This window comes from Marmota flaviventris, chromosome 10 (assembly GCF_047511675.1).
Source record: "Marmota flaviventris isolate mMarFla1 chromosome 10, mMarFla1.hap1, whole genome shotgun sequence".
In the NCBI taxonomy this organism is placed as follows: Eukaryota; Metazoa; Chordata; class Mammalia; order Rodentia; family Sciuridae; genus Marmota; species Marmota flaviventris.
Genome location: NC_092507.1, coordinates 42,785,901 through 42,811,407, shown reverse-complemented (window position 1 = coordinate 42,811,407; position 25,507 = coordinate 42,785,901). Strand labels below are relative to the sequence as shown.

At 40.5% G+C, this 25,507-nt stretch overlaps 2 protein-coding genes across 11 annotated transcripts in view; one reads left to right on the top strand and one right to left on the bottom strand.

Annotated features, from left to right (window-relative positions):
* Positions 1 to 1,393: 1,393 nt before the first annotated feature.
* Positions 1,394 to 23,737, bottom strand: Lrrc42 (leucine rich repeat containing 42). 3 transcript variants are annotated; one of them, XM_027945026.2, is made up of 9 exons: positions 23,647 to 23,737; positions 22,384 to 22,416; positions 17,747 to 18,233; positions 11,332 to 11,463; positions 8,788 to 8,906; positions 7,393 to 7,481; positions 6,953 to 7,066; positions 3,045 to 3,129; positions 1,394 to 1,894 (listed from the first exon to the last, which is right to left on the bottom strand). In XM_027945026.2, exons 3-9 carry the CDS (start codon positions 18,217 to 18,219, stop codon positions 1,620 to 1,622), a joined length of 1,287 nt encoding a protein of 428 aa, XP_027800827.2. In that variant the 5' UTR covers positions 18,220 to 18,233; positions 22,384 to 22,416; positions 23,647 to 23,737; the 3' UTR covers positions 1,394 to 1,619. The 3 variants fall into 3 exon arrangements, with proteins under 3 accessions (XP_027800827.2, XP_027800828.2, XP_071473955.1); XM_027945027.2 differs by lacking the exon at positions 22,384 to 22,416 and having other exon boundaries at positions 23,647 to 23,730; XM_071617854.1 differs by lacking the exon at positions 23,647 to 23,737 and having other exon boundaries at positions 22,384 to 23,230.
* Ift25 (intraflagellar transport 25) overlaps positions 23,666 to 25,507 on the top strand; it is a 27,056-nt gene continuing 25,214 nt past the window's right edge. For 2 of the 8 annotated variants that reach the window (XM_027945018.2, XM_071617862.1), the window contains exons 1-2: positions 24,724 to 24,805; positions 25,426 to 25,494. The gene's annotated coding sequence lies outside the window, so the exon portion shown is untranslated. The other 6 variants (XM_071617856.1, XM_071617857.1, XM_071617861.1 and 3 more) reach the window with 6 other exon arrangements.

Here is a 25,507-nt window from a genome sequence, read left to right as displayed (position 1 = left end):
CCAGCCCCAATAGTTTTCAAATAAATGAAAAACCTGCACCACATTTGCATTTTTTCATAAATTTCAAAAATCAGAGTTTCTGATATGACCCTAGACAACAGGCTACCTTTACAAAGATAGAACCTTGAATAGCTTGGGATAGCAAATAAAACACATATCTGATCCTAGATTGACCTTCAGAGCATTTCCAAATATCAAACCAATATACTCCAGTTCTTGAGGCATTTTTTCCCCTTCCTTTTAATTGCCTGTAGTCTGCTGTTAGCTTGCTTTTTAAAGATAGATGGTCTAGGGCTCGGGATATAGCTCAGTTGGTAGAGTGTTTGCCTTGCATGCAGCAGGCCATGGGTTTAATCCCCAGCACCACATACACAAAAACATGACAAAATAAAATGTAAGCCCTGTGTAGTCACATTAGAAAAGTAAAAATGGGTCCAAGTATTTGTAGTTTAAAACATTATCAGTACTTGAAGATGTAATTCATACTTTTAGGTATTAACTAAGTCTCTGACATCTTACAGCCAATACTCAACGCAGCTAGGGAATACCAAATTGGGACAGTGAGGTCTAGAGCCTTGCTACTCAGTTCGGTCCACAAGCAAACTGGTACTACCTGGACACTTGTTAGAAACTGAATCTTAAGTCCTATTGAATCTGCATTTGAACAAAAGCCCCAGGTGATTTGCATATACAAAAAAGGTTGAGAAACATGGGTCTAAGGCAGAGGTAAGCAAACTATGGCCCACAGGCCAACTCTAGTCAATCACCTGTTTTTGTACATAAAATTTTATTGGAATACACCTCCATTCAATTATTTATTGTATATGGCTGGTTTTGTGCAGAGCTAAGTAGTTACAATTGGAATTTTATGGCTTATATAGTCTAAAATATTTATTATCCATCCCTTTCCAAAAGTTTGTCTCAAGGAAAAAAGAAGCCTCTGCCTCTTAGGCAAGACACTGGACTCAGTTATTTGCTTGAGATCAAATGTAAAGATTCCTGGTGGTTTACTTAACATACTTAATGGATGGGATTCTAATAAACGGTTACATTTAAGGCAATGTAACAGAATGGGCTTTGGAGTTGGCTAGAAAGGAGTATAAATTCTGTCACTTATAAACTCGGTGAACTTAAACAAGTCATTTAACTTGAAGCTGATTTTTTTTTTTTTTAAACTCTAATTGGGGCTAGTACCTATCCTCCATGGTTGGTGTCAAGGACAGGACATGGCACAGAGGAGACATTCAATAATTGATAGCTACATTCACATATGTAGCCTATTAGCCAAGCCAATTGTAGGAGTAACAAACCAGGATAAGCAGCCTTGTTAGCTCACGTGGTCTTCTATCCAGTGTGATTTCCTGTGGCTCCAGTCCATCATTCACAAGCAGAATTTAAGGACAGCAAAACGGTTTATTTGAAAAAATTACTATGTATTGAAAATATACATTAGAAATTATTACATACTTCCATAGCATTCCCCTCCCCCACCACAAAAGTAGAAATATCTGCTTGCTACGCTAATGCCGTAGGTAAATTCAAACAAAAAGTAAGTCATCATCAGTCTCCTTTTCTCATCCATTAGAGCTGAGAGGACAAGGTCAACTTGTATCTGCCAGTCAGTAGGAATTTAATAAGTCCCAGTCTTCCACAGCAAGACATACATATTTTTGCTTTGAAGACTGTGAAGAATTATTCTGTTCCTTCTCTGACTCCTCAAAAGCTCTCTTCTTGCTCTTCTTTGACTCTTGGCTCTCTGTGGCTTCACGTTTTAACAATGGCCCATGGCAGTCTGGGGCTTTCTCTTTATAGAACTGGAGTTTTCCAGAAGAGTTCATGTGGGAGTCTGCCAGGGGACACTTCCTTGAGGCTTCCATCAGAGCCCGCTTCCGATCTATAAGAGTGACAAAGGACAGGGTAATGAATCTACTAAGCTGGAATGCTAAGGACTGCTTGAATCCAGAAATGACCCCAGGGAAATGACAAAGGCCCAAACAGGGAGAGGTCTGGTTAACTACATCTTGTTGAGTGCCTGTGAAGTAACAGTGGTATGTCCAGCACAGGTTGAAGACATGGACTCAGACTGGATAAATGAGTTTGAGCAAGTAAGTTGGCTAAGATTCAGTTTTCTCTCCCTTCTAGGAATATAAGACCTATTTCATAGGGTAATATAAAGATAAATGAAATAATGTAGATAAAGTGCTTAGAACAATGCCTGGCACACACTAAAAGCTCAAAAATTATAAGTAGTAACAACTACTTAAAATCTGGACTTATCACACATTAAAACTAACAATTGTTATTCAAAATCTGGACTTGACTCTGCATCTGAAGAGCCAAATCTGTGGTACAACTCCAGCCAACAATAAATATTACTTCATATTTTCTTAATATGTCTGGATTCGAAGTCTGATACCTATGTTTTCTTCACTTTGATTTCATCACCTAATTTCTCCTTTAAAATTGTGGTAAAAATACACATAAAATTAACCATTTTAATCATTTTTAAAGTATGAAGTTCTGTGGTATTAAGCACATTCACAACATGCAATCACTGCTATCTCCAGAACTCTTTATTTTGAAAACTGAAACTTACCCTGTAACTATTAAATAGTCACTCCCTACTCTCCCCTCACCCAAGATCTTTTTTTTTTATTTTTCCAGTGATGCTGAGATCAAATCCAGGGGACTCCTCACACATGCTAGGTGAGTGCTCTGCCACTGAGCTACATCCCCAGCCCCTCTTTCACCTTTTGGCTATTCTTAATTCCTGTTTAATTTGTTTTTGTGTCATCACAAATCTTCTTTGAAACATGATATAAATAAATAATTCTAAAAAACTATCTTGCTGGTGAGTGCTGGCGATCAAAACTTAAGTGTGAATTTACACTGCAAGTTATGATGATGGAATACAAGTCTTGATGACAGTAAATAAGCCAATACTATTTATTAATTTTCCCACTGTGAGGACAGGCTGATGATTTGAAAGGTACAAAACCCAAAGGGCAAAAATTTAAAAAAAAAAAAAGGGGGGAATTTCTCACAAAAGTACTGAGTTGCCTCTCGAGGTTCGGGGACTTTTCTGGGTTTCTTGGCCTCCACCGTCACACGTTCCCACTGCAGAACAATCTAAAAGGTTTTTGGAAAAATTTAAATCCACACAAAATCTCCAGTTTTTAATCTCAAATGCTTCCCAATCCATTTGTTTCTTTTCCATCAACACAAACCCCTTGTAAAAAATTTTATTTCAGATAATTCACAATAAGAATAAGAACCAGATATTCTGTTCTCATGTAAGTTGAATGAGAATACACGTTGAATATATATATATATATATATATATTTTTTTTTTTTTTTGTAGGAGTCAGGCAAGTCTATAAATCTGACTATTTCCATTCTTAGTCCAAGCTAGAAATAAACTGCACATCCTTAAATACCAAAATATAAAACCTTAGTCATAATACTTTTCATACATTTCTAGGGTGGAGGATGGGAAAGGCAGCGGAGCACAACAGACACTAGTATGGCAATATGTAAATCATACATTTCTAGACCCCCCAATGCCTTAAAATGTACCTCCTCTTATATGTTTCCATATTCCTACAGTTTCCTTTTTTTTTTTTTCTGTTACAATTTTTTTTACTATAAGCTACTATAAATTCTTAAAGCAATTTGAATGAATATAAATTATACACAAATAAATGAAAGAAAAGTAAATGATAATTTCAATACACAGAAAATAACAAAAACTTTGCATTTAATAGTTCTCATTATGGCATGCAATCAAATGATCATAAAGAATAACATTTTCACAACACAAAAGCAGTACAACAGAGTATAAGAATGGTTCTAGAGTTACTCACACCACTTTCTAGCCAAAGAAGTCTTGGCAAGAAATTTCATTTCCTCCTCCTTTTTTATTTTTTTTTTAATTTTTGGTACCACGGATTAAACCCAGGGGTGCTTAACCACTGAGCAACATCCCCAGCCCCTTCATTATATTTTATTTAGAGACAGGGTCTTGCTAAATTGCTTAGGGCCTTGCTAAGTTGCTGAGGCTGGCTTTGAACTTGTGATCATCCTGCCTCAGCTTCCTGAGATGCTGGAATTACAAGGGATTTAATTTCTGAGTCCCAATTTCTAATTGGGATTAATAATTGTATATATTCCATAGAGCTGTTACAAGGATTAATAACACAGAGTTTAGCACAATGTCCTATTAAAGAAAGTATTTCATAAATATTCACTGCGGACCCTCCTATATTTTTTCTGGCTATAGAAAATGGGAACAGGCGGGTGCAGTAGTGCATACCTGTAATCCCAGTGGCTTGGGAGGCTGAGGTAGGAGGATCACGAGTTCCAAAGCCAGCCTCAGCAAAAGCAAGGTGCTAAGCAACTCAGTGAGACCCTGTCTTTAAAAAAAATACAAAATAGGACTGGGGATGTGGCTCAGTGGTTGAATGTCCCCGAATTCAATCCCTAGTACCCCCTGCCTCCCCCCACAAAAAGAAAGAAAATGGGAACAGATTGAAGGCTACGATGGACTAACTGAACCTGCTGATTTAGTGGGAAATAGGAAAATTTTCCTTTCACTAACAAAAATGTCAATACGAAGAGCTAACTGGGGAGAGAGGAGAAGAAAATGATTTTGTTCTAGGTAAGACTAATTTGAAGTGCCAGGCAGAGATTTATGGAAAGTATTTGGGAATGGGCCTGAGATGGTAGAGTCATTCTCATAGGGATAGTTACGATCCTGAGTAAAAGATAAGATCACTGTGGGAATGAGTAAAGACGTAAGAGAGAGGAAGGAGGAATTACCCAAGAGAGAAAAACCCTAAGGCATCCATGTTTACATCACATGCTGCAGAAAAGTCAGGGAAGGTGAAGAAGGAGGTCATCTGCTACACTCAATGGAAGCCAGAACTGACTGCATGGGGTTAGGAACTGAGATGGCAGTGAACAGGAAAGAGGAATAAGAACAGGAAACAGGGCTGGGGTTGTGGCTCAGTGATAGAGTGCTCACCTGGCAAGTGTGAGACACTGGGTTTGATCCTCAGCACCATATAAAAATAAATAAGTAAATAACCTAAAGGTATTGCGTCTACCTACAACAACAACAACAAAAAAAAAGAACAGGAAACAATGAAAGCTGGGGAAGCCAGGCACAGTGGCACACACTTGTAATCCCTAAAACTCAGGAGGCTGTGGCAGAAGGATTGCAAGTTCAAAGCCAGCAAAGGCAATTTAGCAAGAACCTATATAAAAATAAAAAGGGCTGGGGATGCAGCTTGGCTGTAGAGCACCCCTGGGTTGAATCCCTAATACTGGACAGAGGAAAAAGTTGCATGTGGGGGCAGGGGGGGGGGGGCAGGGAGGAGATGGGGAACATGTCAAAAAAAGGAACAAACTACCAAAGAGTGACATTGTCTATGTGGTGGCAGAAAAGTAGGAGGAAATAATTATTAGTAAATATCACAGAGGAAACTGGAGACATTCAGGTATAGACTAAAAAAAAAAAAAATGAAGAAATAAAGGGCTTGACACTGAAATAAAGTAGTGTGTCTGGTTCCCTCAGACAGGAGGGAAGTAGAATATGACTGAAGAAATGGAGAAAATTTGAGACAGAGATAGAAAAAAAGTAGACTTCTGTTACATGGCCTCATTCTTTAGCACCTGCTAAGAATGACAGTAGGAGGAGAATGGGGTCAAGCTCAAGTGCTTTCTGTAAGGGAACAGAGAAAAGGAAAAGCACTGCTACCAAGCCCCAGGGCAGCTGCACCTGCCTTACTTACCTGCACCTGAACTTACTTTCAGGACAGACTGACAGGTATTTTACTTGATCCTTACAAGCCCTCTTTGTAAGAGAAGTTTGGTTTTTCATTTTACGGATAGAGAAAAAAATACTCAAAATTGTCCTAGGTCATACAGCTCTGGGGTTGTTGAGCCAAGATCCCCAACCCAGGGCTCTCTGACTCCACCAAGCCACCTGCTAACAAACTTCATCAAGCCTTTATGTGACCATCCCACACCCACTCCAAATTCATTGGATGCATCCAGAATTCAACCAGTTTTAAACTGGCAATTATTTTATTATGCATGTTTTAGATTAAACTCAAAGTCTTTGTTTCTGAAAGGCTGACTCACTGGTCTCCTTTCTTATCTACCTACAGGGAGGTGATGCTACCATAAGGCCGCTGGATAGATTCATCATCATGCAGTAGGTCTTGGAGTTAAGGAGAGAACCAGGACAAAAGAGTTTGATAGGTCCTCTAAGCCTCTATCAGGAAACATTTGTCAAAAACATTTGAAGGCAAAAGGCACCAGCCACAGGCAAGCTGGCATTTTGCTCATGCTGCCTGCCCTACTTCATTATTTGACTTCTTACTTAAGTCTCTACTTTGCCAAGTTGAGAAAACCTATCGGAAAGACAAAAGTCAAAGTTAAGTTTTTTCACTGGCAAGATTCAGTGAAAGAAAGACCAAGACATTTCTTTACTAAGGCTCTGGGAGGTAAGAAATGTGCCCAAAGGAAAGGGAAGATTGGATTTAAATCCATACCAGGTGATACCAGAGTTTATTCTCTTTCCAACATAAACATACTGCTAAGTGAATCTTTCCTGAAGTTATGTAAGACTGCTTTTTTGCACAGTGAGCCAAAATTCACTTTTGAATTTGTTTTCAGTCGTTTGTAAAGGGGCATTTTTTCCTATATTCAGTAAAGATTTGGCACAATCTAAGGACCAGAGTATTGAGATAGAAGGTCTGGCATCCAACACTAACTCCTTAAGTAGATGAGTCAGTTACCCCATTACTGTTTCCAATTTGACATGAGATTGACAATTCAGCCAAGAAATATCAAAAGGATTAATGTTTCCTCAATGTTTTGTTGTATAAGACATGTGGTATTAAAATGAATAGCTATATTAATTGTAGGGGAGAAAAATGTGGAGTACCTGATCAGCCCAGCCCTCTGTCTTACAGTTACTGTGATCAAATTCCTTCAAAGGCACTTTAGAGTGAATGAGGCCTATGTGGGTCTGGAGCTTCTGTTTGACAGCATTGATGTCCTAGAGAAAGAGAGACCAACCAGAAATATAAGCTGTTACTAAGTAGCTTTATACAAAGTTGTGTAAATACACCTCCAAGAGAGTTGCTGAGTGACAAGAGCAAAGTGCTGGATCATGATGATATGTATGCTATCGACTGTAGCCAGCAGTGACCTGATTACATAGACTATCTCTAGAAGGATATACATTTGGTCAATTCTTACTTGTTTTAAGTAGCAAACGAAGATCATCATAAATACCAGCCTTTTCTAAACACCAATTAGCAGGAACAAAATATTAATCAAGACTTGGGAAAAACAAGAGAAGCAACTTAAAGTCTTACTTACCTTGAGCCCTGTCCCAGAAATATCTAAGCAGTTTAATTTTTTAAAAGAAAGGAGGTATCCAATTCCTGCATCTGTGATGTCAGGGTTACCTAGATATCAAAAACAAGGTGACCATCAGTTATAATATAACTGCTGCTAAAATGCAAACTATAACCTCAGAAAAAATGTCCAGGCAATAATAAACTATAAAATATTGAGTGAGCAAACTCTTCAGAGTAAGTTAAACATAATGGTCTTATCTTTTCTATTTGTAACACGAAATAGCCACACTAGGTGGCTCCTAGGAGTTGGGGAGAAACAGAAAAATAAATGAACCAAGTAGTTATCCCAAAGGGTTTAATTAGGAACCATATGAAAACAGCACAAATAAACATGTGTTAAAATGGTTCATCATTCATAGCCATTTCACCTCAAAAGTAAAAGCACTTATTTATCTTAAAAAGATCTGCAAGGGTATTTTAAACACAGAAGCTATCACTCACTACTCTTACTAAATTGTATTTTTTTCCAGAATCTTATTACCTTATCACATCAGAGAGTACTGCATTTAGTATTGTCCTCTCGGACACAAGCACAGTGCCTGGCACACCGTAGATGCTCAAAAAATACTTGTTGGGGGTGTAGCTCAGTGGTAGAGCACTTGCCTAGCATGCTCGAGGTCCTGGGTTCGATCACCAGCACCACACAAAAAAAAAAAAAAGAGAAAAAGAAAAAAGAAAAGAAAACACCTGTTGAATGAATATACTTCTCTGGAAGATAGGGTAGAGCACTTATTATTCTCATTTTCACATAGGTTCAAACCAATGCTAAGATAATATACCCAAAGGTATGTAAGCGGCTAGTAAAAGTAGCAGAGCAAGACCAGTCCTCTGACCTCACATCCCAGGCTCCTACTCTTCTGGCACCACACCAGCCTGTTACAAATTCAGTGGATACTCAGTCAAACTGTAAATGACCTGATGATTTCCTATCATTGGAATCAATATCCAGCTAATCCTGAGTATGTTACCTACCACAAGTGTGGAGTCTTGCAGCTTTTCATCAGGTAGACTTATAAGACAAAAAAGACCTAACATTTTATCAAGATAAAGAGACTCAAAGAAAGTAGTGCCAAATGTCCTTTGTGCACGCTATGAATGTGATGGAAGGCTGCCCTGGTGCCTTCCATCCACAAAGTGGCATGGATAATCTGAAAGGGCTTTTCCTGCCCTCTTGAGAAGGGGCACTATGCTGGAAAAGGCATTGGGCCCAGAATCAGGGCCTCTGGCTTTAGTCTTATTCTGCCACTCACTTGTTATGGCACCTAGGAAGAGCACTTCTAAAACAAGGAGAACTAGATAATATCTAAAGCCATTCTTCCAACATTAATAACCTACAATTGCCAGTAAAACTTACAAGATAAGTCTAACAGTGTTAGGTTCTCAAGACCTCTTTTCATCACTCGAACTGGCGCTGTCATTTTCCGCACCCCCGCATCAGATAAACAATTATCCTTCAGGTGGAGCTGAGTTACACTGGGAAAACAAAGCCCATAAATAATTTATTTAAACATGCTTTCAAACATTTCATTTAAAAATATAAAACCACCTTACCCTCTGCTGTGTCACACCCAATGCACTGAACAGTTAAGGCTTTTTTGGTGCTACTGCAGTTATCAAGTGAGGAACTCAAGGGTCAAAGTGTCATGTAGTACTACTCTCAGATGGCAGAGGGCACCAAAGGAATACGGGTATTAGGTAAAAAAGGTCTTTCATTAAGGGGACAAATATACCTTTAACATAAAAAACTGCATTTTTGGACCAACTGTGTGAAAAACCAAAAACATTCTCAACAGGTCAAGAAAGCCTGCAAAAGAATTCCTGTAAGAATTCTATGCTTTATGCATCCAGATTTTCAGATTGGGCTTATTAGGCTATAGCCATAATCTAATCCAACTAGTTAACATGAAACTGATGTAGTAACATGCTACACTGTCCTTCATTAAGATATATGAGCCTTGGTGCTAGCTGCCTCACATAAAATGACCTCTGTACAGGGCACTATGTAGGTATCACTTTCAGAAGGTAGCCCCACATAGCAGATGTAAAAAGCTGTTTCATTCCATGGTGTTGAAGAAACCATACAGGAACCCATCTGGCCTCCACTCCTCTGGCCAAACTGAGTTATCTGAGATCAGCTAGGTTATCTGTGAATGGTATGAACTGAGCTATTTCTTTAAATTATGGTTCTTGAAAAGGTTGTCTTTAAAAGTTGATTTAGGACCTAGGAATTAGTCCAGAGATCCTGAGCCTAAAAGAGGAAAAAGTAGGCCCATATCTTCATCATGTTGGATTAGGCCCTGACTTCCTTAACAAGACTCCTAAAGCACAAGAAATAAAATCAAGAATTAATAAATGGGAGGACTCAAATTAAAAAGCTTCTTCTCAGCAAAAAAACAATTTAATGAGGTGAACAGAGAGCTTGCATGTTGGGAGCAAATTTTTGCCCCCCACACATCAGATAGAGCACGATTCTCCAGGATATATGAAGAACTCAAAAAACTTAACACCAAAAAAATAAAAAACCAAACAACCCAATCAATAAATGGGCTAAGGAGATGACAGACACTTCTCAGAAGAAGAAATACAAATGGTCAGCAAATATATGAAAAAATGTTTAATATATCTAGTAATTAGAGAAATGCAAATCAAAACTAAGATTTCAGGGCTGGGGTTGTGGCTCAGTGGTAGAGTGCTCACCTAGTAGGTGTGAGGCCCTGGGTTTGATCCTCAGCACCACATACAAATAAATAAAATAAAGGTATTGTGTCCAACTACAATTGAAAATTAAAAAAACAACAACAACAAAAACACTACCCTTAAGATTTCATCTCACACCAGCCAGCATGGCAGTTACCAAGAATACAGACAATAATAAATGTCGGTGAGGATGTGGGGAAAAGGCACACTCATACATTGCTGGTGGGACTGCAAATTGGTGCTTCCAATCTGGAAAGCAGTATGGAGATTCCTTAGAAAACTTGGAATGGAACCACCATTTTACCCAGCTATCCCACTCCTTGGTCTATACCCAAAGGACTTAAAATCACATACTATAGTGATGCAGCCACATCACAGCAGCTCAATTCACAATAACTGTGGAAGCAACCTAAATGTTCTTCAATAGATGATTGGATAAAGAAACTGTGGTATATATATACACAATGGAATATTACGCAGCATTAAAAGAAAGTAAAATTATGGCATTTGCAGGTAAATGGATGGAGTTGGAGAATATCATGTTAAGTGAAGTAAGCCGACAAGTGGATGCTGATCTATAATGGGGAGGGGGGGAGGCATGGGAAAAATGGAGGAACTTTGTGTAAAGGGGAGGGAGAGAAGGGAAGGTTCACAGGGGCAAGAAAGATGGTGGAATGACATGGACGTCATTACCCTAGGTACATATATGACTGCACATATGGTGTGACACTGCATTGTGTACAACCACAGAAATGTAGGGTTGTGTTGTAACTGTGTACAATCAATCAAAATGCATTCTGCTGTCATATATACCTAATTAAAATAAATAAAAATTTTTAAAAAGCTGATTTTCTTTATAGTTTACAGCTCAGTAACACTTAAAAACAGCAGATAATAATGTTTATGGGAAATGGTGTAACTTCTCATCTCTCGTTAGAATAAGATAACAAAAGGCAAAAATTTATAACCCAGGTAGCTTCAAGTACATGTTGAAATAAAGGTTATTTAGAAAAAAGAACCAACTGACTGACTTTCCTAAGGATTGCCCAAATGATATTGCTTGTACCAAGCAAGTGGAGGTTTTAATTTGTTTTAGGAAAAAAAAAAATCAAAACCAAATCAACAACTAGCAAATAACTACAGGAATGGACATCGTTAAAAATGTAAAACATTTCTTCCACAAGCGGTGGCAGGTCTGTACCTGGACAGGGCCTCGTTAGTGAGATGTTCTAGAAGTTCATGCTCATCTCCAAGCTTACAACAGGAAAGGTCCAGGCGAGTCAGCTCCCGGAAAGACTTAATCTCTTCAAGTTTTTCTGAAATCACCAGATACCTGTGGAGTGTGGAGAGCAATCAACAGCTTTTCTTTTCCTTCCTTTAGAACATTGAAGTTTGTGGCTTTGTGCTAGTCAACATCCCATCATCTCTTCTTCACTGATGACACTTGGGCACAGTTTGAATTATTTATTTATTTATTGTTGGACACAATACCTTTATTTTATTTGTTTTTATGTGGTGCTGAGGATCAAATCCAATGCCTCATACAGGCTAGGCCAGCACTCTACTGCTGAGCCACAACCCCAGCCCACAGTTTGAATTTTTAAATTAGTAAATGCCTCAAAAGGTTTTGCATACAGTAGTGGAATAAACATTTCAAATAAATAAAAGTATATGAGCTGGGCATGGTGGTACATGCCTATAATCCCAGCAACTTGGGAGGCCAAGGCAAGAGGATCACAAGTTGTGAAAGCCAGCAGGCTTATTTTAGAGATCCTATCTCTAAATAAAACACAATATAGGGCTGGGTTTGTGGCTCAGTGGTCAAGTGCCCCTGAATTCAATCCCCAGTACCTCCCTAAAAAAAAGGTATATGAGCAAAGGCCAGTCACAAGAGGAAACATCTGTTTTATTAGACAAGATAAATCTTGGCATTAGTGTTAGGACCTTCTCTAAAAGCTTACAAACTTTAGAATATTCAAAGTTTTAAGTATTCACTCTTTCAAAGTTGTTTTTTTTTTTTTTTTAATCTGATCTTCAAAATCCAGTGATTTCAAAAAAGCCAGGAACTCTTGAGTTGTAATCTGCACATCCCTAAAGAATAGCCCAAGCGGGCTGGAGATGTGGCTCAAGCGGTAACACGCTCGCCTGGCATATGCGAAGCGCTGGGTTCGATCCTCAGCACCACATAAAATAAAATAAAGGTGTTGTGTCCACCGAAAACTGAAAAACAAATATTAAAAAATATTCTCAAAAAAAAAAAATATCCCATGAGATATTTGGCAGATCACATTTTACCTTTCCTCCTCACACCTAAGCCTGAACACCTATCCATTCCACTGTAACTCTGTCACCCTACTAACCACTCCACTAGATGCTTATTAAGACAAATCATAAGTGCAAGCAACTTAATTACAATTTGGAGCACCTTGCCAAAGTTATCAGGAAGCATCAGGGAGGCCTCTGAAGAGGAAAAGGAGATCAAAACAGCATTCCACAGCCCAGGCTGGGCCTCACCCCACCTTCCAGTTGTTCGTCTATTTCAGATGAGGTCAGTGAGAAAAAATGAAAGGGATTAGGTGTGACAGGAACCAGAGAGGAGAGGATCCTAAGGGACCAGGGAAACTGACTGGTGGCAAGAGCACTCCATTCTCATCTACTTTCTTCCTGGAGATCTCTAAATTTCCACAGCAGGATGGTGTGCCAGGATCAGTGGGGTTATACCTAAGAGTTCACATCTTTCTTCCATCGGCAGTATAACTGCCAAAACCAGAATGGAATAATCAGAATGCAAGAGGCTAGTTGGATCACTTTTCTTTCTACATCCAACCAAAATCAGATGTACTGGAACCAATCAATGGCCTGACTGCTAGGTACAGATGACTCAAGGCACTGGTACCTTTTTAAACTGTGGAACCTAAGCTGCATGAAGACTTGAGTTCAGCTGGGTACACAAATGAGCCTTATTTACTCAGATGTATTTTAATTGCACTGTAAATAAAGCTGCTGTTTTCCACCTTCCAATCACAGAGTTGAAGTGTATTAATGGGGATTTAGGGGATTACTGGCAATCAGAGAGAGGAAAACACACATCCTTTGATCAATTAACCAAAAGATTTTCAGTAATTCTAAAACAAGGGTTATTTGTAAAGGATATAACACTGTGCAACGTGATTAAAAACATTACAAAATCAAGGCTGAGGAAACTATATGCTAGACCATAGAAAATACCAGATGCTTATCTAGTACATACTCAAAGCTCCCAGTTCTTGTTTGCAACTGGTCTTCCAATTTGACCTTTAAAGGGTCAGAACAGTATAGTGGAGAAGCAACAGAAAAAAACACAAACATATTCAATGCCAGAAGACCTGAGTATGGATTCTAGAACCTTAATTACTTCTGCAATTTTGAGAAAGTTACTTTAGCTTTCTGAGCATCAGCTTCTCCAACTACAGAATGGGGCTTTTAATTTTCTTCTCAGAACTAAGAAAATCAGAAACAGTATTTTAAAAGTATATGACATCTTATAGGCCCCTCATTAAAAGGTAGCTATTATTATAACTTCAGTAACACAGGGATCTATTTTAAGGAAAACATACTTGTATCCCTATAGCCACCAGTGGAATTAAAATCACTAAAGTTTCAACACAGTGGAAAGAGAAAATTTTTGTAGAGTTGGAACCCAGTTGCAAAGACACTGGCCTCTCCTTCTGACAGGCAGCTTTGTGATCTCACCCAAGACAGAACTGCCTGCACCTACCCTTTTACCTTATTTTCTCAAGCTCATTCCCTTTGACCTGACCTCTTTTGTGCTGGTAAAACCTCTGCAGCTGCAACTTCAGCCCTGGATTGCAAACACAACCACAGACTTTCTACCCTCTATTTTCCTTTGAAGAGGCAAAAGAAGAGAGTTTTGGGTTTTTTGAGTTTTTTTTTTTTTTTTAACTCTTATTTGAAAAGTTTTACTCAGATCTGAATGATAGTAAAGTTTAAAATTATTGTGTCAAAATAACATCCCAAATATTACCTTAAAAACATTTCCTACATTTTCTTTTATAAATGTAATACATGCTCATGAGAGAGAAAAAAATAATATGGAAAAGTATAGAGAAAATTAAAAAAAACTGCAATCCCACCGTCTAGACTATATTTTGGTGAGATTTTCTCTTGTCTTTCTAAATGTGCAATCTATCTATCTATTTTGGTTGTTCTGGGGATTCAGGGCCTCACACGCTTACATGTACTGAGCAAGTGCTCGCCTGGCCTCCCAACTTGGGATCCTTCTGTCTCAGTCTCCCAAGTAGCTGGAATTATAGACAGGTGCCATCATTCCTGGCTACAAATATTAAAAAAAAAAAAAAAAAAAGAAAAACTGGGGAGTAAAAAACCATTATATCACCCCAACTGCCCTGGGGTTGGGGTTGATTCCCAATACCACCACCAAAAAAAAAAAAAAAAAAAGGATTCTTCAGTATATGCCCATTCTTCTGATCACTCATCACTATGAATATTTTATTATATCATAAAATGATACTTGATTATTCTCTTAAGTAGTTATATAATACTTCACCATGACTTATTTTTGCTTAACAAATTCCCTATTGTTGAATATTTAGTTTTGATTCTCACTAGTACAAATATTACTAAAAGGAACACCATTATATAAAAATATTTGTTCCCGCCTCTGATTATTACATCAGAAACTAGAACAGACTCTTGGTAAGTGAAATTATGGGTTAACAAATGGTATTGATGCGTTTCAGTCTCTTGACACAAACTGCCAAACTGCTTTCCAGAAATGATACACTAATTTATATGCTCATCAAATGTGAATGAAAGTACATTTCTCATCACAGACTCACCAATCTGACCATAGGAACAAATGGATAAGCAGCACTTTCAAAAGCATGGAAAGTACTTCAGCTGTAAGGGTAGAAGAGGAAATTGTAGAGAATACATTCTCAAATGCATAAAAATGATTACTGTGGTGAGATTATAAATTTTCTTTTCTCTCTCTCTCTCTTTTTTTTTTTGGTACTGGGGATTGAACTCGGGGGCACTCAACCACTGAGTCACATCCCCAGCCCTACTTTATATTTTATCTAGAGACAGGGTCTCACTGAGTTGCTTGGTGTCTCACTGTTGCTGAGGCTGGCTTTGAACTGGGTGATCCACCTGCCTCAGCCTCCTGAGCTGCTGGGATTAAAGGCATTCTCCACTGTGCCTGGCACAAATTTTCTTAATATTAATTATAGTTTTATAGTATGTAATAACTCCCAAATAATATGTAGTTTTTATAAGATAATTTAAAACAAGATATACATAATTCTATTTTCCACATCTTATTTTTCTACAATGAATACAAATAACTTGGAATTAAAAAAAATGAAGGAATAAAATGAATATTAAATATATAAGCTACAACGAAATATGGCTTGACTTTTTCACTTAGGTTAGGCAAGGCAATTTTTCTCCTTCCCACTGGCAGCAGACCTAAGTCCTGCCAAGACTGAGACCATGGCACATAGGCAGAGGTTTCAAAGGCGCTTGCTCAGTTTGAGTCCAAGATTCCATTCTTTTCCGTACGTATATATGCCTTTTCTTTTTAAAGTACAATATTCAGCCTGGGGTAAAATTCTGAGCCAGTTAAATAATTTCTTTTTTATTTTTAAGGTACATGAGTTTTTCTTCCATTTTCTGGTATGTTTTTCTCTTCTGCACACCTTTTGTTGAACCTCATTTTACCATTCAGTGATCGTGCATCTTAATGATAAGCAGCCCCTCAGGGTTTCTAATCATGAGCTGGGGATACAACTCAGTGATAAATGGCTTGCCTAGCATGTGCAAGGTCCTGGGTGCATAACCCTAAATATGATGCCAGAAAAAAAAAAAAAAGAGAGAGAGAGAAAAAAAGTTCAGATGGTAGTGAAATATGAAGCTATTTTAAAAGTCTACAAGTATTAATAACAATGATTTTCAAAAACAGCAAGGCCAGGGGCTGGGGATGTGGCTCAAGCGGTAGCGCGCTCGCCTGGCATGTGTGCGGCCCAGGTTCGATCCTCAGCACCACATACAAACAAAGATGTTGTGTCCGTCGAAAACTAAAAAATAAAATATTAAAATTCTCTTTCTCTCTCTCTCTTAAAAAACAAAACAAAACAAACAAACAAACAAAAAACAGCAAGGCCAGGCACGATGGCGCACACCTGTAATCCCAGCAGCTCAGGAGACTGAGGCAGGAGGATTGTGAATTCAAAGCCAGCCTCCAAAAAAAGCGAGGCGCTAAGCAACTCAGTGAGACCTGGTCTCTAAATAAATCACAAAATAGGGCTGGTGACGTGGCTGAGTGGTCAAGCCCATAAATTCAATCCCACATACCCCTGCAAAAAAAAAAAAAAAAACAGCAAGATTTTGAGCAGATTGCTGAAAAGCTGTTCTCTGCTGCTGAAGCCAGGCAGAAATTCAGAGCCAGGTGCAAGGCTCTGTGTGCAGTATGTAAGTATTTGTGTCATAACACGGAGAGCTATATAAGCATGTGAATGTACAGAATCTCTCTAGAATGACATAAAAGACATGGATAATATTAGTTGGTCTCTGGCGAGAGGAAACGGATGAGACAGAAGGGAAGACTTACGTTTTCAATTCATACTTTTCTGTGTTCCTGTTGGAATTGTTTGATCATTTTCCTTTCCTTTTCTTTTTTTTAATACCTTTATTTCACTTATTTATTTTTAGGCGGTGCTGAGGATTGAATCCAAGGTCTCGCACATACAAGGCGAGAATTCTACCACTGAGGCACACCCCTAGCCCCGTTTTTATTTTCTTTTGTAAGAGTTTTAAATTAGTAGATTTTCTGAAAGTGTTTTTATTTAATGGTAGAATAAAACTTTTGAATAAATACATAAAGTATGAGCAGAAGAGGAAGTCACAAGAGGAAATATCTGCTTTGTCAGAAGACATGCCTTGGCATTGGGACCTTATTGGACAATTTCCCAACTTTTAGAATATTTAAAATTTAAATCACTCATTCTTTTAAGGTTGTTTTTTCATCTAACAATCAATATTTAATGGTCTTCAAACTGAAACAGGGCCAAGAATTCTGGGTAGTAATCTTCACACCTCCAAGAACATACTAAGAGATATTTGGCAGATCATACCTTATCTTCCCCATTTTATGAGAAAAGTTGGCTGCAAAGTATTTTCTACCTAATAGAGGAGCTGAACAATCTTTATAAAATATTTTCAAAATAAAGTTATATGTCATCTGGGAGATGAAATAGGACAGAGTATTTTATTTTCCTCAAAATGCCCTGTCATTTTATATTTGGAAGGTTTTTCAAAAAAAAAAAAAAAAAAACACATTTATTTTTATAGAAGTAGTTGGACACAATACCTTTATTTTATTTATTTTTATGTGGTGCTGAGGATTGAACCCAGGGCCTTGCACGTGCTAGACGAGCGCTCTTTCATTGAGCCACAATCCCAGCCCCAATATTTGGAAGTTTTAAACTGAAGTACTACATATGTTGGAAGTTCCTGAGTCCTCTCCACTAAGCCCCTGGGCTTGACAGAATGAACACATCCAGTAAAATACTCAACATCCTAATGAGAACACTCACCTGTTTCGCAAGCACAGGGAGCACAGCACCAGACTTCCATAGGCCTCAGTGAATTTCTGTAAAGCCCTCAGCCCTGCACCTGGCTCTGTGAATTTCTGCCTGGCTTCAGCAGCAGAGAACAGCTTTTCAGCAATCTGCTCAGGAAAGCCAATAAGGGAATCAATGTGATCAACATTGTCAGAGATGAAGCCCAGGACGAGGCTGAAAAGGGATTTGGCGGAATACCGAAGATTCCCCTCTCGGGTATATGTGAAGATGAAATGATCAGTCTTCTCTTTCTGTGCAGTATCATCTTCCCTGTTCATGCAAAGCTCCACAGAAAAGCCTTTGGGAAACAGTCTGAATGGCCTTGGCTTTTGCAAACCACTCCTGACACCATCCAGAGCCAGATTCACCATGTGCAGTTGCCCATTTTCTCGTACGTAGATGGGTCCTGGGTCCAGGTGATTTTCTGAGTTGAGGTAGTAAGACATTGCCTTGGTTACAACTGTAAAAGTGAGACACAAGGAAGCAAATCCAATTAAAATGCCATCTGTAACATGTAACTTCATCTAGCTGTGCCCAGAGCTTTATAAGCCTACCCAGCAGGCCCTGTGGCTGGTGTGAGGAAAGCGAAGTTCACCAGCTGCTTGGGAACTCTGGCACCTGAGGTGCAACTACTGTCTCTTCCTGGAAGACCCTTTTCTACCCTTTGCCTGGGGTAACGTACTCATCTTTTAGAGCCCATTTTATGAAAGTTCTTCCAGAATTGGAAGAATTGCAACAATTCTTTTACAAGTAAATTCATGGTACTAGTTTATATTGGAAAAACAATTGGAAACAACATAAATGTCTAATAATTGGGATTTTTATTAAGTAAACTATCCATTCCACACCATGACATATTATGAAGTCATGAAAATTATAGAGTTTTAAAAAATATATTGGGGGGGGCACAAAAAAAGACTGTAAATAAATAACTCCCTTGCTAGTCTTGTATCCTGCACACACTGTTGCACTTGGCTCCTCCTGATTTGTTTCTGGGCCTGCCCCCTACTGCTTTGGGCCCCTTGAGAGGAGGAACCATGTTTAATTCAACCAAGCTCCCTAACCAGCACTTTGGCATGTTATAGTCCTTCGGCAGACAGTTGTGGAATTAAAGCATTCTTACTTGTTAAACCTTACATAAACCACGAGCAACAAAATTTTCTGGATCTATAAAAAGGCCTTCACCACCAGATCTAAATAAAATCTCTTGAAAGCATCATGAATATTAAGGTTTTGTTAGGGCGCTTTTGAAGTAAGTAAAAAAATAAAAACACAGTTGGGTTTTTCTGCAATCATGTGGGTGACATTATATGCCCAACAACTAACTGGAATAAATACTTGTTTTCTTGAGTAACTGAGATATCTAAACACATGAAAAATTGTTATCTGAAATAAAATGAAAGTGTTTGATAATCATTTCTACAATTCAAAGAGAAAAGAGGTAAAATTTAATATAAATAGGCCTGATATTATCCCTAAGATTGACTGACCTTTGAGTGAACAATTTAGCTTTTGCATTAACGCAGGGCTACAAGCAGCCCTGAAGCCACTTACAAGTGTCAGCAAACAATTAAGTCAGTGATAAAAAATGCTGAGTCTCTGGAGATCAAACAATGATCCTGTTTATGAAAATCAGTACTATACATGATTCTCCTAAGGATAATTATGTGTATGTAGCACATCAGAAAAGAGGACCCGGTCTAGCCTTAGAGCCTCACCCTCTCCTGCTCATCCCCTTATCCCCTGCTCCATGGCCATGCTGTACTACTTGTTAATTGGTCGTGCTCTTCTGTTCCACTGGTCTTGAACTATTCTACTCCCTTCAGCTGGAGCATCCTTCTCTGCCTCCCTGAGCTAGTTAATTCCTACTTTTCATTAACACCGAGCTCCAACATCATGCCCCTCCTGGGAATCCTGTGCCAATCCCTGCACCAGGACATGTCTGTCTGGTTTTCCCAGAGCACCCAGTGTCTCCTTCTACATTAGCAGTTAGTACTATGTACTATGTCTAAGTCTGTTTACTTGTTACTGTACCAAGAGCTGAGAGCAATTTAAAGGCAAGGCACTTAAAATTTGATTCATCTCTCTTTCCTAAGACAAACAAAGTGCCTAGTACTGAGTAAGCCCTCAAAAGATATTTGCTGAACTAAACAGGAGGAAGGGAGAGACCTCAAAAAGGGACAGATTTAGTGCTCTGAGTTACAGGGCCTGCTGATACTGTTGCTAGGAGCCAGCTCCTCCTCCAAGTAACAGCTGCATGCTCCTCCCCCACTTGCCAGACCCTTCTGCAGGTGGCTGAAGCAGACCAAATGAAGGGAGTATATTGCTACTGGTACTACCAGGAGGAAAAAACAAAGAAAGAAAGAACTTAACTAAAAACTAGGGGAAAATTTTGTCATAGTGCCAGCTCTCATAACCCACTCTTCCCTTGCCAGCACTCAATGTCTGCTGCTAAGGAGATGCCTCACTTATTCTAAACTCTTCATCCAGCAGAGGTTAATATCTGGCCCCTTCAACCTCACAGACATTAATCCTAATGAGGAGAAAAGGCAGATCTCCTTCAGTCTTTATTCATATGGTATTTACAGCCTACTCTACCTGCCAATCAGGAAGTAGACACCAAGGGCCCTAAAAAGAAATGACTTAATTTTAATGGTAGAAAGGCAAATTCTATGGAAGATAACATTAGAATAAATCAGCACATTATGAGCCCTGAGCAACGAAATAGGGTCTGCCCATATTCACTGCTCATAATCCTCAGTCCCAATAGTAACGTTCCACAAACTTTGGAGTAAAATAAACAAATTCAAGAATAATTGTATGGATGACCATTTCTGATGAAAACTAGGAAAGTGTGACTTCATCCAGCAGAGGGCACAAACAGCTTGGGACCACAGTAAGAATGCTGCTAACCCCTGCCCCAAATCCTGTCAGCTTGAGCTTCCAGGGATCATTTTGCATAAAGGCACAGTTATAACTATATTTTATCTTTAAATTACTCATCAAATGCTATTTCTCTTTCTAAATAATGAAAAAACTCAGTATTTCTTGAAGAGTAGAACTATATCATTTGTCCAGTTGTTCAAAGCCTTTCTTTCTTCTACTGATACATAAGGAACTGAAGTTGGTTCAGAAAATTCTAGTGACCTTTGATTTCTTCTACTAAAATTTGTATATCCTGTATCCTCCCAATAAGGTGCTTCCTTGGAGTTTGTATTGTACTATAAAATGATCTAAGAATTAAATTAATGTTTGAACCTTCTGAGGTTAAGAACCACAAAGGCAAGATGATTCTACACAAAGCTCCTGTATTCAACTTTGCTTGCCCCTGGCTATTATACATGGTGATCTATTACAAACTGACTTCTCAGGAGACAGGGCCTATTCTATAGGATGGCAAAAATCTGAAATTGGAAAATTAAAATAGTGGATATCTGCAAGAATAACAATGTCCAGTGTAGATCAGTTGCAGCTATATTAGGTCAACAGAGTGACAGGTGTACTTGCTTTTTTTTTGGTGGGGGGGAACTAGGGATTGAACCCAGGGGTGCTTTACCACTGAGCTATATCTCTAGCCCTTTTTATTTTGAGACAGGTTCTCCCAAGTTGCTGAGGCTGCCCTTGAACTTGTGATCCTCCTACCTTAGCTTCCTGATTACATGTAACACCATGTCTGGCCAGAGTGACAGGCATTCTAATAGGTCTCCCAGTCCTCTCCAGAGAAGCAACTTTGTCACACACAATATCTTACAAAACAATACAGTAGTGCATATTCTAGGGTCTGGTCATCACAAATGAGCCAAAGTTGCCATATCATTTCTTCCAATAAATGAAATATGACCTTAGTAATCAAAATTCAGCTCTCTGTAGCTTCTTTGAATAGGAAAAAATAAATAACTAAACATGACAGTTTTTCAGACCATGAAACCAGTTTACCAAGCAAAAAGCATAATTATCCCAGTCAGGTGAACTGAGGAAGATGAAGAGGATAATAGGGTTAAAATTGTGAGATGAGTCTTCGATTATCTAATTTGAAGAAGAAAAGTAAGAAAGCACCTAACTTAAGTAGGTAAAATAATTAACAACCCCTTAAGAATAACATGTTAAACTGGGTGTGCTGGTGTATACCTATAATCCCAGCAACTCAGGAGGCTGAGGCGGGAGGATCTCAAGTTCAAGGCCAGACTCAGCAACTTAGTGAGACCCTGTCTCAAAAAATAAAAGGGCTGGGAATGTGGCTCAGTGGTAAGTGCCCCTGGCTTCAATCCCTGGTACAAAAAAAAAAAAAAAAAAAAAAAAAGAATAACAGGTTATAATAATGACTGATATTAGTCAATACTGGATGCAAAGGCTACCATTTATTAAGTGCTTACCAGTTGTCAAGCACTATAATAAGTACTAAATAAAATGACCTCATGTAATTACTTATCCTAAGGGGTGGTAACTTATTCAAGGAACAGAGCTAGTAATTGGCAGAGCCCAAATTCAATGTCAAGGCTGTACTACTCCAAAGTTCAAGCTCTTTCCATTGCGTGATGCTCTCTCTCAAGAATAAAAACATGACATCAATCTTAAGGATTAAAAAAATGTTAAAAATTAATCTCACCCACCTGTTTGATCCCTCTGGTACTCACTGGCTTAGGCTGAGTGGTAGGGAAAAGAGAGGAGATTAAAAACAAAAACCAAAAAACAGGGGAATTCTGAGGAGAGAATTGGTGGGAACAGAGCCAGAATAGAGTTACAATGAGGCCTCCCTTCTTTTTTGCCAGTGTAGAAATTAGCCACATCCCACAGCAGGAAAACATCTGTCAACCCATGACCTTCATTTCAAGACTGCAGACACGTTTGGCTTATTAGAATTTTTAAGAAAGTTTCTAACATTAAAAACTCGAAAAGAAAGCAGTTCTAAACTACCTATAACCAACAAACAATCCCCCTCTCATTGTTCTGTGTCACCGCCATTATTCAATTTTCAGTTCTCCCCACTACTTCTTTTTTCCTGTAGCTTGCACTTCCCTACCTGCCTTCTCACCCATACCCGTTCCTCCCACAAACTCTGAAGGCTCACATCGTACCCAGCTCTCTACTTTCCCTCAAGGGCAAACTAATCTCTTCCACATCTTGATACTCTTACCAACTCTACAGCTTCTCACCCCAAATCCTAAACCTTCCCCTTCACACACTCACAGCTCATCTGCCCCCTCTTCAGAGATCATACCCTTTCAATCCTTCCGCACCCCTTCCAAAAACGTGGCTCCAAAACCCAATCCCACCTCCACCTGCTTCCCTTCCTGTCTCTACGCCATTCCACCCACATCCCTTGGGTCTTTCAGCATCCATCCTTCCCTTCCTCTCCCTCGGGCTTTCCCCTCCTCGGACCCCAACCTCTCCATTCCTCTCCAGTCTTGTGTCCTCAACCCTCAAAATCCCATTCCTTCACGCTTCAACATCCCCAACTTCACAATCCGCAGCCCCAACTTCTTCTTTCTTCCCTGCTTCCAAGACCCCACCCCTTCCCCCATTCCACTCCTAGCTCCCTTCTTCCGTGCACCCCCCCCAAACCACCTTCCCCTTCGCCTCGCCCGGTACCGCAGTCCTTCGCCCCCCTCTCAATTCCCACGCATGCCTCTCTCCCACTCCTCCCAAGCCAATGCTGCTTCCCCTCGCACCCCGACCCCGAGTCTCACACGCCCCCACAGCTCTCCCCGGCTCCCCGCCCCCACCTTCAAACCCACCTCCCACACCCCTACATCCTCATCCTCCCACCCTCCCTCGCCCTCCCCTCCCCCACCCGCCCCTCCCTCACACCCTGCCCCCGCCCCCACACGCAGCTCGGGGTTCGGCCAGCGGCCAAGCCCGCGGCCACCACCTACCTGTGCCCCTGCCTGGGGCAGCGAGCGGCAGCACCTCGGCGGCGGCTCCTTCCTTCTGTGGCGCGGCTGACGAGGAAGGCGGCTCGACACACTGGGCACAACGCTGTTGAGGGTGGGAAACAGAGAGGGTGGCAGGAGGGAGGGGGCTGGGGGCGACCTGGCGCCGTGGGACCGCGGGACCGGCGGGGCGGGGGGAGGGCTGGGCCATGGAGGCGCGCGTGCGCGGGGCCGGCATAAGGGGCGGGGCTGGGCCTAGGGCGGGGCCGGCCTGGAGGCGGGGCTGGGCCTGGAAGCCGGGCTAGCGACCTGAGGGCTCGGGGCTAGGAGCCGGCAGGGCTGGGCACTGCGCGTGCGTGCCCGCGGGAGGGCGGGTCTCCTGGGTCCTGCGGTCCTGCGGGCCAGCTGGGTTGAGCCGAGCTGAGCTGGGGGAGGTTAGGCCTGGGAAAAGGCGCTCGGGCGGGATTACGCAGCTGGGCCGGCGAGTTTGCAGGGAAGCTGACGGGTGGGGCGCTTTGAGTAGTGCTGTGCGCTTGGCCGGGACTCCGCCGGGGCGCCTCGAGCTGGGCGCGGGGGAAATCCCAAGCGGGACCATCAGTACGCCCGGATCTACCTTGAGGCCCAGGCGAGCGAGTCAGCGGGGTGGAGTAGGCCGGCACCGGGGGAGGTGGGAGTCTGGCGGGCTAGGCTGACGGAAGGGATGCTGGCGCGAAGGGAGCGAGCGCGGGGGGCTGGTGCGGAGTCGCGGCGTGGAAGGTGCGGGGGTGTGGCGGGCGGCGCTGAGAGGTAGCCTCATGAAGGCGTCTGACGCCGGCCAGTGCTCCCTGCTTGGCCCGGGGAGGACCTTTTTGAGGTTTGAAGTAGTGCTTTGGCTCCCAAAGGAAAAACTGATTGCAAATCGAAGTTAATGAATCTGCCTAAACTTAAGATGTAGCTGCAACATAACCCATGTAGTTATAAATTGTATTTACTATCAAGGCGGGCTCAGTTAATGTATTTTATGTCACCTGGGACGGGACTGAGTCAAAGGCTTGGGATGGATGTGAGCTTTGTGTCCAGGGCTGATTCCCGCCTTTCTAGCAACAGGTCCTGGCCTCTGGGGAGACTGGATGCACGGAAAGGGCGTGTGAACTCCAGGTGAAACCAGTGGCCAAGGCTTAGGGTAAGGCAGGGAAGTCCAAGGTTAGCGATTATAAAAATGGGAAGGATGGCATCCTGGAGTGCACCTCCCACATTCGGTGAACTGAGGCTCTGAAGAAATACGTGTTTATTTAGAGCAAGGCATTTCAGTATGGAGGATTAGACTATATCTTAAACCTGCACCTTGGAGTTGGGAGAACAGCATATTGTTGTTCCTGGAGGGTTTTTTGGAATTGGTTTGCCTTTCTCCTGAATTGTAACAAAAGAAACTTAAAGGGAACTCAGCCCCCTCCCTTTCTTTCTTGTTATTTAAGCAATTTTTCCAAAACAGGGAATCAAAGGATATTGTTTGCTTCCTTCAGACAACTTAGATAATTAAGAATGTGCAGTAAGCAAAGAACTGAACATTTGAAGAATACACCCTATCCCATTTATCTACTTAACTTAATATACATGTGAATTCCAGATGCATTTTCCTAAAATGTAACTCTTTTCTAATTCATAAATATAATTCCTTGTACATTTTGGTCTACATAAGAAATGAAGAATACACGCTTTACTATGTTCATTTGTTTGAACACATTCAAATGAATTCAGATAGTAAAAGTTGAATTAAGTTTTTGTTGTTGTTTTTTTTTTAAGGAAACAAGCCCACCACAAGGGTAATCCCAGAGAGTCAGGAGGCTGAGGCAGGAGGATGACAGGATCAAGGTCAGCTTCCACA

Coding starts and splice junctions, on each gene's coding strand:
- Lrrc42 (XM_027945026.2), bottom strand. CDS start 18,219: ATGTCTTACTACCTCAACTCAGAAAATCACCTGGACCCAGGACCCATC. Junction 11,464..17,746: donor TCCCTGTGCTTGCGAAACAG/GTGAGTGTTCTC, acceptor CACACTCCACAG/GTATCTGGTGATTTCAGAAA. Junction 7,482..8,787: donor AACACTGTTAGACTTATCTT/GTAAGTTTTACT, acceptor TTTGATATCTAG/GTAACCCTGACATCACAGAT.